This window comes from Rhipicephalus microplus, chromosome 6 (assembly GCF_043290135.1).
Source record: "Rhipicephalus microplus isolate Deutch F79 chromosome 6, USDA_Rmic, whole genome shotgun sequence".
NCBI classification, from domain to species: Eukaryota; Metazoa; Arthropoda; class Arachnida; order Ixodida; family Ixodidae; genus Rhipicephalus; species Rhipicephalus microplus.
In genome coordinates, this window is record NC_134705.1 from 20,039,314 (window position 1) to 20,057,996 (window position 18,683).

At 44.3% G+C, this 18,683-nt stretch overlaps 1 protein-coding gene across 1 annotated transcript in view; it reads right to left on the minus strand.

Moving 5' to 3' along the window:
- The window catches only part of LOC142765206 (uncharacterized), a 1,282,698-nt gene that overhangs the window by 1,022,402 nt on the left and 241,613 nt on the right, over positions 1-18,683 (minus strand). Inside the window, exon 3 of the mRNA XM_075865840.1 lies at positions 14,584-14,658. Coding sequence (XP_075721955.1) covers positions 14,584-14,658 — 75 coding nt within the window. The remainder of the gene's footprint in view (positions 1-14,583; positions 14,659-18,683) is intronic.

Consider the following 18,683-nt stretch of genomic DNA (forward strand, 5'->3'; position numbering starts at 1 on the left):
TCGGTATGTCTCAAAATACCTTTTGAACCCTTGACTATACAGGTGAATATTTTTATATGCTAAAAGCGTATGCAAAAACATAATTTGAATATTTTTCATGTTATGTGGTAGATGGTAGTTTGTCGAAAAATAATTAGGCTTCAAAAGTTGGATAAAAGTGGTTTCTGAAAGTAATAGAAGTGTCATTTATATTTCATAATAGTTCTTACTAAGCATGCGTATATATAAATATATATATATATATATAATGAGATCTAACAGACAGTAATGCCAAGGAATGTACAGGGGAAGTTATTAAAACCAATGGAATGTAAATAAGAAGAAAGAGAAGTGCATGGAAAAATAACCAGCCGTGAGCAGGAATCGAACCTACGACCTTCGAATAACGCGTTGTATAACTCATCCCCTGATGAAGGGAGGTCCCCTCCCGAAACTGTTGGGAAATAAATGTATTTATCCTTGTTGACAACGCTCCCGTTGTGCCATATCCCATACCTTCACGAAGACTAACTGGCCCATTGAATTATTACTCCCACTATATATATATATATATATATATATATATATATATATATATATATATATATATATATATATATATATATATCCAGCGAGTGTCTTCTGTGAATCCAGTGATGAATAGAAATTGGCTTGAGCGGACAAACGTGCGAAAACTTTTATTGCTCCTACGTTTCGGCCGGGGTCCGGCCGAAACGTAGGAGCAATAAAAGTTTTCGCACGTTTGTCCGCTCAAGCCAATTTCTATATATATATATATATATATATATATTATTGAGATCCTTCAGACAATAATGCTAAAAATTGTATAGGAGAAGTTATTAGAAGTAATGTAATGTGAATAAGAAGAAAGAAAAGTAGGTGAAAAAATAACTTGCCGTGTGCAGGACTTGAACCTACGGCCTTCGAATAACACGTTCGATGCTCTACCACTGAACTATCACCGCGGCTATTCCACCAGCCACTTTATTGGGTTTATATGTAAATTTAAACGTGGCAGTGTCGGTCAGTGCCACCTGTAGCCGTGGCGGCCAGTGTGGTACACTCTTCTTATGAACCTGTAATGTAACAAGTGTAATGTAACTTAGAAGAAAGAAAAGTGAAAGTTGGTGAAGCTCAGTAATAGAGCATCGAACGAGTTATTCGAAAGTCGTAGGTTCGATTCCTGCTCACGGCAAGTTATTTTACCCACCTTTCTTTCTTCTTATTTACATTACATTAGTTCCAATACCTTCTCCTATACATTACTTGGCATTATTGTCTGTTATATCTTATTATTACAGTGTCAAAACACAAAAACTGAGCCCTTAGGTATACACTTCTTTCCCTCATTAATTAACGAGGGTCTCGTACTGGCAGATTCGGTTCCGTTAGGTTGTATACGAGGAGCTATTGGTCAGCTGCCAGCTCGTAATAAGTTCATGTGCCACGTGACGCCACACAGGCTCATAAAAAGAGTGTACCACACTCGCCGCCATGACTACAGGTGGCGCTGACTGACACTCCCACGTTTATATACAAAATACTAAGGTGCCCAAATTCGGTGGTTTTGTTCACTAAGCTGCGAATATTATTGTTCAGCAGCGTGATATCTCGAGTTTGGTTTCTACATTGTCAATCGTACTCGGGTGTATTTGTAACATCCTTGCCTACCTTTATTCTACAGAACTGCGCATCCTTCCATGCGTACCGCTCGTTATCAAGGACAATCTTGTCATTCATAAGCCGGAACTTATTTATTTATTTATTTATTTATTTACAGTACCTACAGCGCCCGCGAGGGGCATTAGTGTAGGGGGGAGATAACGAATTCAAAATGCAGAAAGGCGACAGTCCATTAACACTGAGTTGAACATAAAAGAAATACAGATACATAATAAAGCATCCAATGGTGACACGAAATAAACATTGACGTGTGTGAAGGTACAGCAGCAAGAAAAAAATATATATACATATATATAAAATGCTTACGCACACACACATATATACATACATATATATACACACAGATAAAAAGCAGGCGAAAAAAAAGAGCTGAAGCGTAAATCGCTAGAGAGATGAGACGAAAGTGTAAGCAACCTTAATGTGTGCTCAGGCTACGATAAAATATGATGTTCCAGCGCAGTGGCAAAAGTTTCCCTGGACGCGGCTACAATTTCATGAGGTAGTTTGTTCCATTGCTTAATTGATCGCGGAAAAAATGAATATTTAAAAAGGTTAATTCTGGTAGAGAACTCGCGCACTTTAAGGGGGTGATCAGTACGAGCAGATATATACGTAGGCTCCGATATGTAGTTTTCTTTGTGAATACCCGTTAAACCATGGAATATTTTGTGAAACAGAGATAAACGTAGGAATTTGCGCCTGTCTTCAAGAAGGGGCCATCCTAAAGTACTCCTGATTTCGAAAGATCTTTTAGAAAAGTTGTAATCACCCGTGACGAAACGGGCCGCTCTCAGCTGCACGCGTTCTAGAGCGTCGATGTTCACCTTAGTAAAAGGGTCCCACGTGCTGCACGCGTATTCCAACATTGGGCGTACATTCGACATATACAGGATTTCTTTCAGGCTGGCCGGTGCTTGTTTAAAGTTACGTCTTAAGAAGTTTAATGTGTTGCTGGCCTTTGCTACGATGTAATTTATGTGGGCATTCCAAGTCAAATTGCTGGAAAAAAATGACTCCTAAGTACTTATATTCTGTTACAATGGAAAGCTGTGTTGTATTCATGACATAGCTTGCCATCAGAGGGTGTCTTTTGTTTGTGAACCTTAAGAGGTTGCATTTGGACAGGTTGAGTGTCATGTTCCAAGTCGAACACCAAGACATGATTTTGTTCAGATCATTCTGTAGCAGTTGACTATCTGATTCACTTGAAACTTCACGGTAAATACAGCAATCATCTGCATATAACCTCACACGGCAAGACAAGTGTTCAGTAAGGTCATTGATAAATATAAGAAAAAGCAGGGGCCCTAAGACGGACCCCTGTGGCACTCCAGATAATACAGAGACATCAGAAGAGCGGACACCATGAAGTATCACGCGTTGGTTTCTATCTAACAGGTACGCTTCCAACCACTTCAGGAGGGTGTTCGGCAAGTTGAGGTAGGACAACTTTAGAAGTAACAGGGTGTGAGATACGGTATTGAAAGCTTTCCTAAAGTCTAAAAAGATGCAGTCAACTTGCAAACCTGAGTTAATAAATGCTGCGATGTCATGGCAAAATTCTACAAGCTGAGTGTCGCAAGAAAAGCCAGCCCTGAAGCCATGTTGCGTTGGAATAATGAAGCTATTTTCTTGAAGGTGTGCCATTAAATTTGTATAAACAACATGTTCTAATGTTTTACAAGCAACGCTTGTGAGTGAAATTGGCCTGTAGTTGCACGTTCTTGTTTTTGAACCACTTTTGTGAATTGGAATAACATTTGCAGTTTTCCAGTCCGAAGGTAGAGCACCAGCTTGAAGAGATATCTTAAATAACAGTATTAAGAAAGGGGTGACAGACAATGCACAGTTTTTTAGGACAAAATTTGAAATGAAGTCAGGACCGGTAGCCGAGTGGATGTTTATCTTCCGTAGTAATAATGCGATACCATCTTCAGACAGCTCAATTTCCCTCATCTGAGTAAGCTCTCTGACGTCATGTGATTTCAAAAGTGCGGCTTTTGAGCATGAAAACACGGAGTGAAAATAAGCATTGAAGGCCTCTGCTTTTGCCAAAATATCTGCGCCGTAGGCTTTTCCATCTATGACGTCAGGGATAGCGTCACCAGAGTTCTTTTTGCTCTTGACATATTTCCACATTTCTTTTGGATTAGTTTTCACTTTGTGTCCTAGAGTGAAAACAAACTTTTTATGTGCATTGCGCATCAATCTCGCTATCGTTTTGCTCATTACCTTCATCTTTGCAAACAATGTAGGATTCGGCGAGTGGCAGTGCTTACGAAAGGCTCTATTTTTCCTGTTTAACATCGTACGAATCTCTTTAGTAATCCATGGCTTATCGTTTCGACGCTGGGAAGTAATGACATGCGAAGGAATGAAGGTTTGTGTCAAGGACAGTATTTTAGTCTTAAAAAGATCCCACAATGCATTTATGTCTAGACACGAACTTGTGCTTTCGCATAACTTTTTACGCTTCCGGCGTAGCGTGCTTCTGCAAACATCATCCAAGATAGAAATGCCTGTTCCTTTCAACTTCCTGCAGTTTTTGAACACCGCAAGTTTTTGTTTGTAACCAAGAACCCCCATGATAACTGGGTGCACTTTTAGATGCGGAGCATCTTATACTTGCGCCTTGTAGTGCGCCGTCCGCACCGCTTCTCAAACATTCGACAGCTGACGCGCGCGCATGCGCCGTCGCGCCGTCGCCCACTCTTCCACCATCTGTGCATCCCTTCCTCCTCTACACACCGCGCGCGCTTCACTCCTCCACCATCTGTGCACCCTTCCTCCTCTACACACCGCGTTCGACATCTACAATTCTCCGGATTCTCCAGTGGACGCGCATGTGGCGTCGCGCTTCGAGAACATTCAACAGCTGACAGTGCATGCGCCGTCGTGCTGTATATATAATCAAGGTCGGCGCTCGCTCGCTCAGTTGCCGCTCGTCGGTTGGTTTGTACGGCGCGTCGACGTCCAAGGTCGCGGTGAAATGAATTCCAACGAATCCACAAACACAATGATCGACGTCCCTTCGACCAGCGCCGCCCTTTCGCATACGTGTGTACGTGTTCACTCATTTAACACCCCCTCCTACAACCACGTTAACCAACTTAGCCATCGACCCAAGTAAGTCGCAATTTAACAGCCCATTTCACAACCACGTTAACCAATTTAGCCATCGACCCAAGTAAGTCGCACTTTAACACCCCGTTAACCAATTATATGGTCCGCATCCTCCTCAGTGTTCCCCCGAGGGAAGCTGCGGGCAATTTTTTCCTTCTTGATTCAGCCACGTCTATGTAAAGGTTTGGCTATGGGGATGTGACGTTTAAGCCGTTTTCGGTAAACATCAATTCGCACTTTCTCTTCATACTTTTACACAGTTTTATCATCCAGTTCTGATTGATTGATTTGTGTGGTTTAACGTCCCAAAACCACCATATTATTATGAGAGACGCCGTAGTGGAGGGCTCCGGAAATTTTGACCACCTGGGGTTCTTTAACGTGCACCCAAATCTGAGCACACGGGCCTCGACATTTCCGCCTCCATCGGAAATGCAGCCGCCGCAGCCGGGATTTGAACACGCGATATCATCATGTTCTCGAATAGCAAACTCCATGAGATTGTTTCTACGACTGCAGTCGTCGAGATAAGCCAAGCTTTCTGGTTGTACGGTTGTACTACTATTGGGTTTGCCATATACTGCAGGTTTCTCTCAAGGCAAACAAGTTGTCCTCGTGCTTCGCTCCAACTTTAAGTGTCTTCTCTAAATGATTGATTCGTGGGGTTTAACGTCCCAAAACCACCATATGATTATGAGAGACGCCGTAGTGGAGGACTCCGGAAATTTCGACCACCTGGGGTTCTTTAACGTGCACCCAAATCTAAGTACACGGGCCTACAACATTTTCGCCTCCATCGGAAATGCAGCCGCCACAGCCGGGATTTGATCCCGCGACCTGCGGGTCAGCAGCCGAGTACCTTAGCCACTAGACCACCGTGGCGGGGCCTCTTCTCTAAATGAGACAACCGCTGATTTAGTTATTTAGTTAAATGAGAAGGATAATTTGTCACCCTTAAATAATTTTGTGTTTTGTGTCTCATTTGATTTCTTTTTGCCCCTTCAAAGTTTTTGTAGAATAACCTCTAGCTGAGTAACAGGATTTTCTTCTTCATCACCACAAAGCACCAATAAAATAACATTCACAAGCGTGAAATAGCGAAATCAACACACGTTTTTGTGGCACGGCACCATAACGATAAACCTATGGTTTATTGTTGTGGTGCCGTGCCACAACAATAAATAATTCCTATAAGAAATTCCTACAATAAACTCCTATAAGACATAGGGTATAACAGGGGCTGATGTGGACTCAGTAGTAGCCGCTGGGACTGCTAGTAGTCGGAGCGCAGGTCCGATGGCTGGGAAGACAGGCTCGAATTTGCGCAGCGCTATTAGAAGCGCTTGTGAAAAGAGAGGAAAGCACCGGTTGCTCGAACGGGCCGCTCTTGCTGGGTTTTCCGATCGCGCGCACGGAAAAAGTTTTTCTTGGGGCACTTATCTCGCATTTCGCACGCTATCGGCGCCGCTTCTTCATCGTCCCGAAAAGCCGGCATGCAATACTGCTGCATTCTTTGTTGCCGCAAAAGTTTAAAGATGACGAATACCTGAAAACTGCCCGTCAAGTTCTACCGTTTACAATGCACGCAGTGCGAGAAGCAAAAGTGTCAATACATCAGTTTTCAGAGAAGCAAAAGCGTCAGTACAGCGCTGGTCCTTGTCTTTTTCCTGTCCGTGTTTTCTACCGCGTTTTTCTCTTGGATCATGTATCAGCAACTGGCCCAATTGTCCCCCTCTGTCGATAGTGAATTATGGCAGTTCGCCGATACACTGCGGTCTCGTTAGTTCAAAAGGGTTTTTTAGTCCTGCACATTACTACAAACTATTAACTGAAAAACACGTGGTGGTCAAACTCACACTAAATGAAAGCGCGTTTGTAATCTGAATCTAGATCAAGTAGGCAACCGCTAGACATTAGGCGATTAGGCTGTAGACCTCTAGTCGCCACTCATTGTAAACAAATTTATGTGGTGGGTTGGCGCTGAGCGTTTAGCGTACTGATCTTGCTGCGTCTTGCAGTGTAACACGCTGCGTCAGTTAGGGGAAAAGAAGAGTGAACTTGCCCTCGCATAGTAGCACATGTAAGAGTTCTGAGCCAGATATCAAAAATATAAACATTCTAGGCAGAGGCAAGGAGAGAGTAGGGCGTGAGCTTTTAGAAGCTTTTTATATTAAGGAATTGGAAGACAAATGTGTAAGCGACACGCCTGTCGCACTGTATATACTCTAAAAAATATCGAGTAAAAAGGGTGTCTTTTTGTCCCACAACAATAATCGTCATCAGGCTTGCGTGCGCTTCCTTTCTTGAAAACTCGGCGCTGGCCACTTTCCTATCGAGAATGCAATGTAACCTTGATAATGCGCATGTCGATCGTGACCGGAATGCACCGGGCGCGGGGCGATAGCACAAGGATGGAACGCAATATAGATGACGAGTATTGTTGTTTGACAAAAAGACACCACGCCCTTCGTTCACAGGCTCTCAGCCGCCCGACCAGATGTCATCGTACGCCGACTACCGCTCTCCCGTTAACCGGCGTTCGCCTTCGCCTCGACGCCGCTCGCCATCGCCGATGCGTCCTCGTCTTTTATCGGCGGAGCAGCAAAAATTGATTGTCGCAGTTCCAGAGGCAGGAACTGCGTCACCCGCGAAAAGACCAAGGCCTGTCTCTTCACCAACGAATGTTCTCAACGTATATGAGGACGGTGTCGCTTCACTTGCTCTTGTCAACATTGGTGCCGCAGTTTCAGTGATCTGCCAGACTCTGCCACTTCCTCAAAAAAGTTATGACGTCACAAGCAAGTGTATCACTTCGTACAGCCAGCGCACAGCGCGTCACGCCGGCCGCTGCCTGTACTGCTCGCATCGCGATTGATGGCCTCATCTATGTCGTCGAATCGCTAGCGTTGCATTCCTGCTCCCATGACCTCATTTTGGGTTGGGACTTTGTCTTTGCTAATAAAGCCGTCATCGACTGCTCTCGCACTGAGGTGACACTTGAAGTGTTTGGTGACGCTCCGTTATATGATGCTCTTGAAGCCGGGGACAAACTATATGTTGCTGAAGACGTCATCATGCCACCACACTCTTTTGCCCTTACCATGGTGTCTTGCAACTAGCTCACCGAGTCGAGTGCCCTTTTCACGCCATCGGCCCTTTTCGTTCGTCGCAAGTGTTCGCGCTACCTTATGCCCTTCTAGAATTTCATGACGGCGTCAGCAGACAGCTCATCTCGAACCTGTTGTCACGTCCTGTACCACTACTGTGAGGTTAGTGCATCGGGCGTGTTTACAGTCTCGACCCTTCTGAAATAATCGACATGCCGACAGATTTTTCTTGCCGAACATGAAGTCAACGAGGTGACCTGTGCCTCTTCGCCACACACTGTTAGGGCTTAAATACTAAGCAGCTCCATCGCCGACACGTTAACCACTTTGCAACGTGCCCAGCTTCTACAACTGCTGGACAAGTTCCGTTCTTCCTTTGACTGCCAGCATACTCCCCTCAGCCGCATGTCAGCTGTGTGTCCCCGCATCAACATGGGTACTAATGCGTCATTGCGTCAAAGACCCTATCACGTGTCCGCAGCCGAGCGCCAGGTTATCGATGACCAAGTAGCTGACATGCTCAAGCGTGGCGTCATACAGCCTTCGAATAGCCCCTGGGCATCTTCAGTCTTTCTCGTTAAGAAGGACAGGTCGATTCACTTCTGTGTTGACTAACGTCGTCTTACCAAAATAACTCGAGAGGACGTTAACCCCTTACCGAGAATCGAAGATTGCCTTGACTGCCTCCAAGGTGTGGAATTTTTTTCTTCTGTTCACTTACGGAGTGGCTACTGGCAAGTCCCTCTGGTGCCTGAAGATCAACCTAAGATGGCCTTTGCCACACCTGGTGGCCTTTACGAATTCTGTATCATGCCTTTTGTTCTTTGCATTGCGCCCGCAACATGCGAGCGGACGATGGACATTCTTTTGTGTGACCTGAAGTGGAAAACAAACTTGTGCTACTTGGTTGACGTGGTGATATTTTCACCAAATTTTCTAACGCATCTCCGCAGGGTACATGAAGTACTGCAGTGCCTAACTGACACCGGCCTTCAGCTCAACCCGAAAAATGCCGCTTCGGCGCAATTCGGCTCACCAACATCGGCCATGTTGTCTCTAAAGACGGTATTCTTTCTGACGCCGCCAAGCTTCGGGCGGTGTCGGAGTTTTCTAAACCTGCGTCTGTGAAATATCTGCGCAGCTTTCGTAGCCTATGCTTGTATTTCCGCCGCTTTATTCAGAATTTCGCGATGATCACCGCCCCCTTGACTGAACTTCTACGCAGTGACTCGAAAAGTTACGCTTCGTCACCCGCCTGTGACTATGCTTTCGCAAAAATGCACCACCTGGTAACGTCGCTGACAATCTTGCACCACATCGACCCGACTGCTCCGACCGAGGTACACACCCATATCAGCGGTGTTGGACTCGGCGCCATGCTCGCGCAGCGTAAATCGGGATTCCGGGGGGACGTAGTCGCATATACTCAAGCCGTGCCCTCACCAAAGCGGAAAACTATTCTGTGACAAATACGGAGTGTCTAGCAATTACATGGGCTCTAGGTTAATTTAGACCGTACCTATATGGTCACCCCTTCGAAGTGGTCACCCATCACCATGCGCTTTGTTGGTTATCCACATTGAAAGACCCCTCCGGCCGTTTAGCTCGCTGGGCTTTGCGGTTGCAAAAGCTCGACATGCGTGTTGTCTACAGGTCTGGCCGACGCCACACTGATTCCGACGCCCTATCACGTTCACCAGTGTCTTCCGATAGCTCTGCATGCCTATCTGCCGTAGACAAAATGGTTGTGGTCCCACAAAACAGCGACATGGTGTCTGAGCAAAGTAAGAATAACTGGGTCAGCGTTTTTCTGAGATTCCTTTCAGACCAGATGACTTCTACATCTTTTTCAACGTTGCGCCGTCAAGCGGCTCACTTTGAAGTCTGCAATGGCCTCCTTTATCGCAGGAATTACAAGTCCGATAGCCGAAAGTGGTTGCTTGTCATACCTCTCCATCTTCGTTCTGCATTATGTTTAGCTTCCCACGCCGACCCTTAGTGCGCACATGCGTGCGTCTTCAAAACCTACGCTTGGCTTTTCTCTCGGTTTTATTGGCGAGGCATGTAAACCTCTGTGCGCAAATATATTCAGCCATGCCCGCCGTGCCAACGACGGAAAGCTCTCCCTCATCACGCCTCTGGTTCGATCCAGCTAATCCCTTGCCCAGCCAGGCCATTCGACCGCATTGGAATTATCCTGTATGGGCCTCTATCATTCACGGCATCCGGAAACCGTTGAGTCGTTGTCACTGTCGACTACTTGGCGTGATACGCCGAAAGAGCCGCTTTGTCTGCTGCCACAGCACCCGACGTATCACCGTTTCTACTGTGGAATTTCATTCGCCGTCACGGCCCACCGCAAGATTTTCTCAGCGACGTGTATTCCTATCTGAAGTCGTCAACGACCAACGCTGCTACCACTTTTTACCTTGCATTCAAAATATAGCTGAAACATTGGTATTCTTTTTATTGCAGTACACATGTACCCCCTTTTCTTCAGAATGGCTAAGCACTTGAGTTCATACAAAATCAATAAAAAATGGCCGATTATTAAATATTCGGCATACCGCTCCCACAAAGAAATAGATGTTAGGCGAAGCAAGAGGATAAAACACTCAGCTTTTTTATTTAGCGAAACGGTACGGTGTGATGCTAAAGGTATTCATACATGACATCGTTCCCGATGTCGTGTAACAATATGTACGTATTCCCGCACAAAGCTAAGTTCAGGCGATCAAACGTTCAGGTGATCACTATGCGTATCACGATTATTGACTAGGTATTGACCGGGTTTCATTCAGAATCTCTTCGCTATCGCAGTATCTAGCACCTTCTCTGAAAAATCAGTTGGCCTATGTTGTATATTCAAGGCTTGGTTTCCAGTGCATTGAATCGCATTTGAACATAAGCTTCATTGCTTATATACCAAGTTAGCACTAGTTAGACTCAAGCTTAATTAGTATTAGACTAACCTAAACACACCATGCTTCGTTTAACAATAGGTCTGCAATAGCTTCATCTCGATCTAATGAGAGCTTCTTACGGTGCGATTTCATTAGATAAGTTATGTGAAGCTAATTAAGTTTTAGAATGCTCAGCAAGACTTTATAATGCTTGCCTAAAGACGTTTAGCTAGGCACAGCCGCTCCTAATTTTGTTTGAAGGCTCCGCCACACCAGCATTATCATGATATATTCTTGACCACGCCGCATAATTGGTGGCAATATGTCACAGAACGAGCGCTAAAAGCGGGCGCACCGCCAAATTCTTGCGATAACGCGCCCAGAGAGACGCGCCGAGGTCAACAAAAAAAAAAATAAAAGAGAAAACGAGCATCCAAGGCTCCCCGGGCGCGCGACACTTCTCCTCTCGGAAGCGTGGCTTTGCCGATGAACCTCCTCACCCCACAGCGGCGGCCGGGCAAGCGCTGGAACGTTCCAGAAGGAAATGGGCGTGTATGCCGGGTTGACTCATCTGTCGGGGACGGCCCCCGTACAGTCTCGCGCCTCTCCCCAGCCTTCGCTGCGTATCGCGCCGACGAAATGACAAGAACTTTCTAGAATGTGGCGCGGAAGGTATTTAATCGAGCGGCCGAGACGAGAGAGCAGGAGAAGACGGAAGTTGCGCCAGAGTGCGAAGGGATCCCGCCGTGTAGGCGGGATCCCTTCGCACTCTGGCGCAACTTCCGGCGTACAGACAGACAGATGGACGAATGGAAAGACAGAGAGACATACGTACAGAAAGAAAGACCAAGGGCTGATTGGACCAATGGATGGACAGCCGAGCTGAAAGGTCGCGAAGCTTCGCTTCACTCTTTATCACTCACTCCGTGTAAATGCTGTAAATTTTGCTTTATGCTCACACCTGCCTGCTTTTTATTGTGTCCTTCCTTGCGCTCGGCAGTACGTAATAAGAAGCCGAAAAAGTCCTATTACTAAATTTCATTGTGCATGCTCTGTACAACTCCAATATACAAGGGCGTCATAACTGATGGAATTCAGTCTGCTAGTTGTTGATGTGATCCAAAAAGTATTGCTTTTTCATTTCATAAAAAGAGTCTATAAATACTGCTGTGATTGCAAAAGAATAAAAAATGCTGGCTGAACATATCTAAGGAAGTTACACTGCCTTTCGGCGCCACCTATAATAAAGAGCTCATGATGCCGTTTCTTCTCTGTGCGCGTCCCGTGCATTATCACTGAATTCATAAGCTGCCAAAGCTATTTTATCGGAAAACTAGTAAGCACACGGCCGCTTATATTGAAGGTAGAAAAAAGAATCACACCATATCCAGCGAGCGAATGATTATTCGTGGGGCGAAGCGTTCGTCAGTTCATGTGTGCTTCCGTCCGTCCATTTGTTCTTGTTACCATGTGCCTTTACATTCGTCCACGCTTTGTGCGTTTGTGTTCGTCCATGTGTCCGTTCGTTCATTTGTCTGTGTGTCTGTCCGTCTTTCCGTGCGTCTAATCGTGGGACCATCCTTCTGTTGGTCCATCCTTCCGTCCGCCACTCTGTCTGTCTGTACGCCCGTTCGTCTGTATGTCCATCCGTCAGTCCATCTATCTAGTGAACACTTCAAGTACAGCTATCTCACAACATGTCGTAATGTATTTATCGTATACCAATCGCTCCATCCAGCGGACATTTTATGGACCGTTTTCTCCGGTATGTCTATCCGTCCATCTAATAAATATTCCACGTACCGCTATCTGACATGTTTCCGTCATGTATTATTGCATTAACAAATACGTACACACTCTTGGCTGTGTTTCGCCGCTGACGTTGATGTCACCCACCGTATTTGTATATATATATATATATATATATATATATATATATATATATATATATATATATATATATATATAATAAAACACAAGAAAAAAGCCGCCCTTGCTTGGCGCCCAGCTGACCGCAATGTGCCGACCTGCGTTGGCTCCCATGGGTACTTTTTCCTTGAATAAGGGGGGGGGGGGGGGGGTAGTTTAGATGTTTGCACGCGAGCTCTTATCATTCGGTGGGTAGTTGCCTTCGATTTTCACAGCAACAATTGCGTTAGTTGCCGGGACCACAAAGGTCACTTCGTTCTGCTGCGCAGGCCCCAATTGCGAAAATAGCTCGCTTTTTGTACACAAATAAATATAACAACTAAATAAAAGATAACTATAACAACGCACAATCATCTGCATTATATGCAGATGATTGTGCGTTGTATTCTCTTATTCACACAGTTGAAGACCAAGTTAAGCTTAACACAGAAATTGAGAAACTCATGAAGCGGTGTTATTCTTGGCAAATGTGTGTAAACTATCAAAAACGTGTGGCCATGTCGATAACAAATAAGAAGTGTACCCTTGTTTACAATTACACAGCTGATGGAAATATCCTAAATCGAGTAACAGAGTACAAGTATCTAGGCTTGCATATATGTAGCAATCTCCACTGGGATCGACATATCAACTACATATCTAATAATGCAATGATGAAAAACATTTTTTGAGACGTTCTCTTCGCTATTCATTATACGACACTAAAATTTTGGCGTACAAATATTTTATGCAACCCATTTTGGATTATGGAAACATTATCTGGGATCCTTACACCAATGTCAATATCCATAAACTAGATAGAATCCAAAACAAGGCTGTCCGATTTATTTTCAAGAAATACGGCCCAACGTCAGTCTCTGAATTAGTTGCCAAAGCGGGATTCAAACGGACTTCAGAAAGAAATAGAATTTGCCGTTTGTTGTTCTTCTTTAAGATAGCTAATGGTCGAATAAATAGTACCACAGGTGAATACTTAAAGTTCTCTTCCGGTTACTCTACCAGACAACGTCACAAACAGACTGTCGTTCCTTTCCAGCCCAATAATAACACTTTCAAGTATTCCTTTTTTCCGCGCACTGCCAAAGAATGGAATGAGCTTGACAGCAAAATTATTGAAACAGCCAGTATCGAGGCATTTGAAAAATTTATATCTGACTAGCTATTTTTTATGTTGTTTGAAGTGCTTTGTTCTGTGTTGACTGCAGTATTGTACTGTTGATTTCGTTGTACTATGTACACCCACTCTGCTATGGCCCCATGTTGGGGCTAGCAGTATTGCTAAATAAAAAAATAAAAAACTGGGACGCTTGATATTTGGCACTCATTTTCACCTGTTATGTAGTTTAGTGCGTCGTTTTTTGTTTAAACAACACGTTCAGTGTTGAGCGGTAAACGTTGTTAGTTCGCTCTCATCATGCGTGTGTTGTTTTCGTGCGCCATTTCTGCGTAAGCAGCGGGCTGCACGTTTTGATCTGCTTGCTATTCAGCGGTACATTCCAAGTTCTTGCTGTCACAATTATTGCATCGCCCTTGTGGTAAAACTGTGACTTTTTCATCATATGAAAGTACCGCCAGCCAGCTAACATTCTGACGACCGCCCCCTCGGGTATGTGCGTCTGTCCGTCCGTCTATATATTGAACACTGCCACTGACGCTATCTCACATCTTTTCATCATGTATTCATCACAAGCATGTACCGGGATCCAGCGGACATTCTATGGACCTCTCTCTCGGGCATGTGCCACCGGTGGTTACGTACGACAACAGGATGCACAACCCACGCCATAAGGAGCTTCGCCCCTAAAAAGCATAGATTATGGCAAAAGAAAGTTACTCACGCAGACATCTTGAGCCTGGCACACATTGCCCCATACAGGGAAGTTCGCTTGGATGAGCCCGCACGTTTGCCAGCACTGTCAGCATCACAGAACGAAACAAGAAAAAACCATGTAGAAACGAACAGAACACTTATAAACAGCAAAAAACAGAACGTCAAGGCACTGTTGTTTTGATGTAGCTACTGCACCAATCAATTATAGCAGAAGATGGAGTTCTTAAGAAACGAAAAAAGCTTTGCCAGTTCAACGCTGCGAAACCACCGAACAGCAAGGCTTTAACGCCCGATTGCATAAGAGGTTGGCTAAAAAAGTTTACCTTTATTTCGGGCTTCTTCATCAAGATAATCGCGACTTAGCATATTCACCATCAAAGTTGGCAGCATCAAGATAGCTTAGAATAGGAGTTTTTACTCACTCCTTGTAGTCAGGAGACATGCGTGACGCTGTAAAGACATGCAGACTGTGCAAGCTCGCATTTGTATATTTTCATTGTTATGAGAGAAATAGAGAGAGATAGCCATGAAAAGAAAGGCGGATTCACTGTTGAAAAACAGAGCAGGTTGAGTTATCGAAACCATCGTCTATACAAGCGGACTCTCATAAATACATCCTTTCCTTGTAGACTTGTGTCGACAATGGTTGTACGCAATAGATGCGGTACGCTCCTCCCTGGATGATAGGTACCTGCTTTCCACATGGTTCACATAAAGCGTTTCTGACCCATCTCAGGCAGCACACCGCCGTTTGACCAATCTTGGACCCGTATCGTCTAATGTCAGCCACAATACTGGCCAAAGATTGGCTTCCCAGTCAAGTGCAAGTTCTCGCGATGTAGTAACCGATGTTCAAGCCAATCTAGGCCCAACGTTCTGCAGTTGCACTTGCCAGTATTCAGCCGACGCCGGCCCGCGCATTTGTAATCTGCAGTAGGTGCAACGCATGGCAACCGCAGCGGCGCGCAATTGGTCACACTCTCGCAGGGACGCCGCCGCGACGTGCGCCTAGCAACGCCTCCGCGCCGTACTCTCGTTTCCAGGTTGCGCCGCCGCCCTGTTGCGCCCGCGAAACACGCCTGCCAAACATGGAGGAAAAAAACAACTCAGTGCGCGCCGACTGCGCATTTTTACGTGCGGCATGTTCGGCGCCTGCGCGTTGTCGCCACTTCAAGGAAGCCAATATGGGAAACAGGATGCTCCGTGCACCTTTGTTTCTGGGAGGAGCAGCTCGGAAAGGGTTGCAAGTTTAGTTTGACTGTGATGCTGCTAAGTTTCTGTACCACCGAACACTAGGGCTTATAATCCACCTGCCCATCGAGATGTCTAAGCGCGTTTGGACTCCATCGAGGAACGACGAGGTACTGCACATCACAAAGTGGAAGTATTGTAGGGAAAATAAAAAGAGATACTGTGTTGTGGGCGCCTTCCGCAGGCAAACTTCTGTCTGTCGTGAGCACTTGTGTTTCGCGTACGTGCTCGTCAACAACAAGCAACCGCATGCGAGTGCCCGTGCCATCTGCAAAAACTCGCATTTATATGGTGAAATCAAGCTACGTCTGCGTAACGCGCTTGTGCTCTCTTGCCGTGCACTTTCTTTTTTTGTAATAAACGCTCGACGTCATAATCCAGGCCAGCCTTCTTTTCTTCCCTAGGAAGTAACTTTTCTTATGTATGCGCTGGTGTGAAGCCAATAAAACAAGCGCGAGAGAGGCTGCAAGCCGCTTGAAGAGCTCCGTTAAAGGATCCTTCTCTGGATGGCCGACATTCTCCTCGCCATGAGTCTATCTGACAGAACGACTATCCAGTGAATTAAGGGTGGTAGGTGCGCAAGTATTCTTTTTAAAAAGAATTTGTGCCCCAGAAAGTTTTGTATTAAAAGTGTGTTACTGCATGTATGCATAAAGCGCAAATGCATGAACTGAAACTCCTGCCACCGAAAGCTTTAAACTTTAAGCGATATGTTGCCATGAAGGCAATTCTTCAACATCTGTATTAGAGGATTAAGCGAAAATTTTTATCCTATAATATTCAAAATAACATCACTTTTAATGAAACTTCCGAAACTATGTAAACAAAGTTTAGCCATTTGTTTCAGGATATGCAGCGCATCCTTCTATGTTCTTCTTACTCGGACTTTTAAAGATTGCGCGGTGTTGCGAAATACACCCATTAGTTTTAGCGATTGGTTTTCAGCAATAAACATCCTAATAGAAAACAGTTTTGGCAGCTTAAAGGAAACAATATGCCAGCTTGTTTGCCTTAAGCTCCACACCATATTGTGGCTGTTTTCTATTGCCTTTGATGCTTCATAACTTATGCATAAATTTTGGTGACTAGGAGAACACCCAAGTGGAATGTTAATAGCGCACTGAAAATGAAGACACAAAGAAGGCACATACACACGCACACTTTTGGAGTAGGAAAACCTAGATAATGGTGGTTTAGCACGGGGTGCACAGTGGAACCAATAACATTGTACCAGTGATATGCCTAACAATGTTGAATATTTTATAAGCGCGTTGGGAGAAATAGAGCAGAAAGGAAGCTAACACTGATGACAATAGCAGATGTAATTAGAATAAATACTTACACGTGTAACTGGCTATTTCTTTACATATGGTGCATATTTATGCACTTCAAACAGTAAATATCATTCACAATAAGCAAGACAGTGTGCCAAAAACAGTATATTTCTTCATATACAAAACCTGTGCTTTTAGTAACTCACTCAATGCATCTTCCAGACTCTCAGATGTTTGATTGCTTTTTGCCCACCTTGGGTAAGTCAGTGGCCTGCTTGAGCAGCTTCTTTTTTATGTTAGAAAGCCTTTTGAAAGCAAAGCATTTCTTTAAAGAACAAAGGCACTTTAAGCACGTATATCTATCTAGAGGTCTGCATGTGGGTGCTATCTTGCTCACCTCCTTAACTTGGTATGATCTGAAAAAGGCACAGCAGGTAATGACAATATGACGAGAATGACTGTCTCGTTATGACATGCATACAATGAGAGTCCTGTTATGTACGTCATGAAACCTTTTTTTCCAGTCACAGGCAGCATATGCCCGTACACTGTGGTATGCGTCACACGTGATGACAGTTTATAAATATTGGCAATTTAAATGTGAGCAATTTAAATAAAATCTGGCACTGGCAGCATTGACCAAATAATAAAAAACAACAATCGGGTATTCTGCACAGCAGTCAAGTATTTTACCACAGAGCCACGGCATGTCTTGAAACGGCTTTTTGAAAAAATATTCTATGCAGCCATCATATCAGTGTTATGTTATCTATGGCTCTAGGGCCGGCACTGTAGTGTGATTAAAAGGTGGTAAACTTGACATATGTGTACCTAAAATACAGCTGTCATGTTGGGTTAATGCCAATTGTGGTTCCAGGGTGGCCTCGACTTTTGTAAGTCATAATAAACATTTCATATGACTCGGCAAGCTACATTCAAGTGTTGCTCGACCACGTAGGAATGTGCTAATGAATAATCTTTACATTGTCGTACCATAGCATGCACTTTGTTGTGATGAAACCGGTGGCTGTGCTGTATGATTAGTGCTGATGTGTCAGACTATAAGTTACCCTTTGAACTCCTGTGTAGTTAACGTTTTTCGTAAGTCCTTGATGAGCAAAAAACTGCTAGATTTATTAAAACACATTCATTCACGCTATTACACCTGGCTAAATGCCAAATATTTCATCATAGGCATCATCATTATAGACTACTTTGCATGAAATAGATTCCCACGATGTGTGAAATCTCCTTAATTTTCCTTTCTGAGTTCTTTTCTGTGTTTTTTTCTTCATGTTTAACCACCTCTCTTTCTCATGTGCAGTTCTTGATTATTTTTTAACTTTATAAACAGCTCCAGTCAACGAAAAACAATCTCCATTTATTGTACTCTTACAATTGATACAGTGTTGGCTTTAATAGTTAGTCGAAGGAAAGAGCAGCCTTGTGATATACATTGCAAAATCTTTCACTACACTAGTCTGTTCATTGTCGTGTTTTCTCACCATTGCAGACAAAAGACATCGGTAAAAGAAGGCACATTTAAGACAACGCATAGCCCTGTGATGTCTTGAATGTGGCT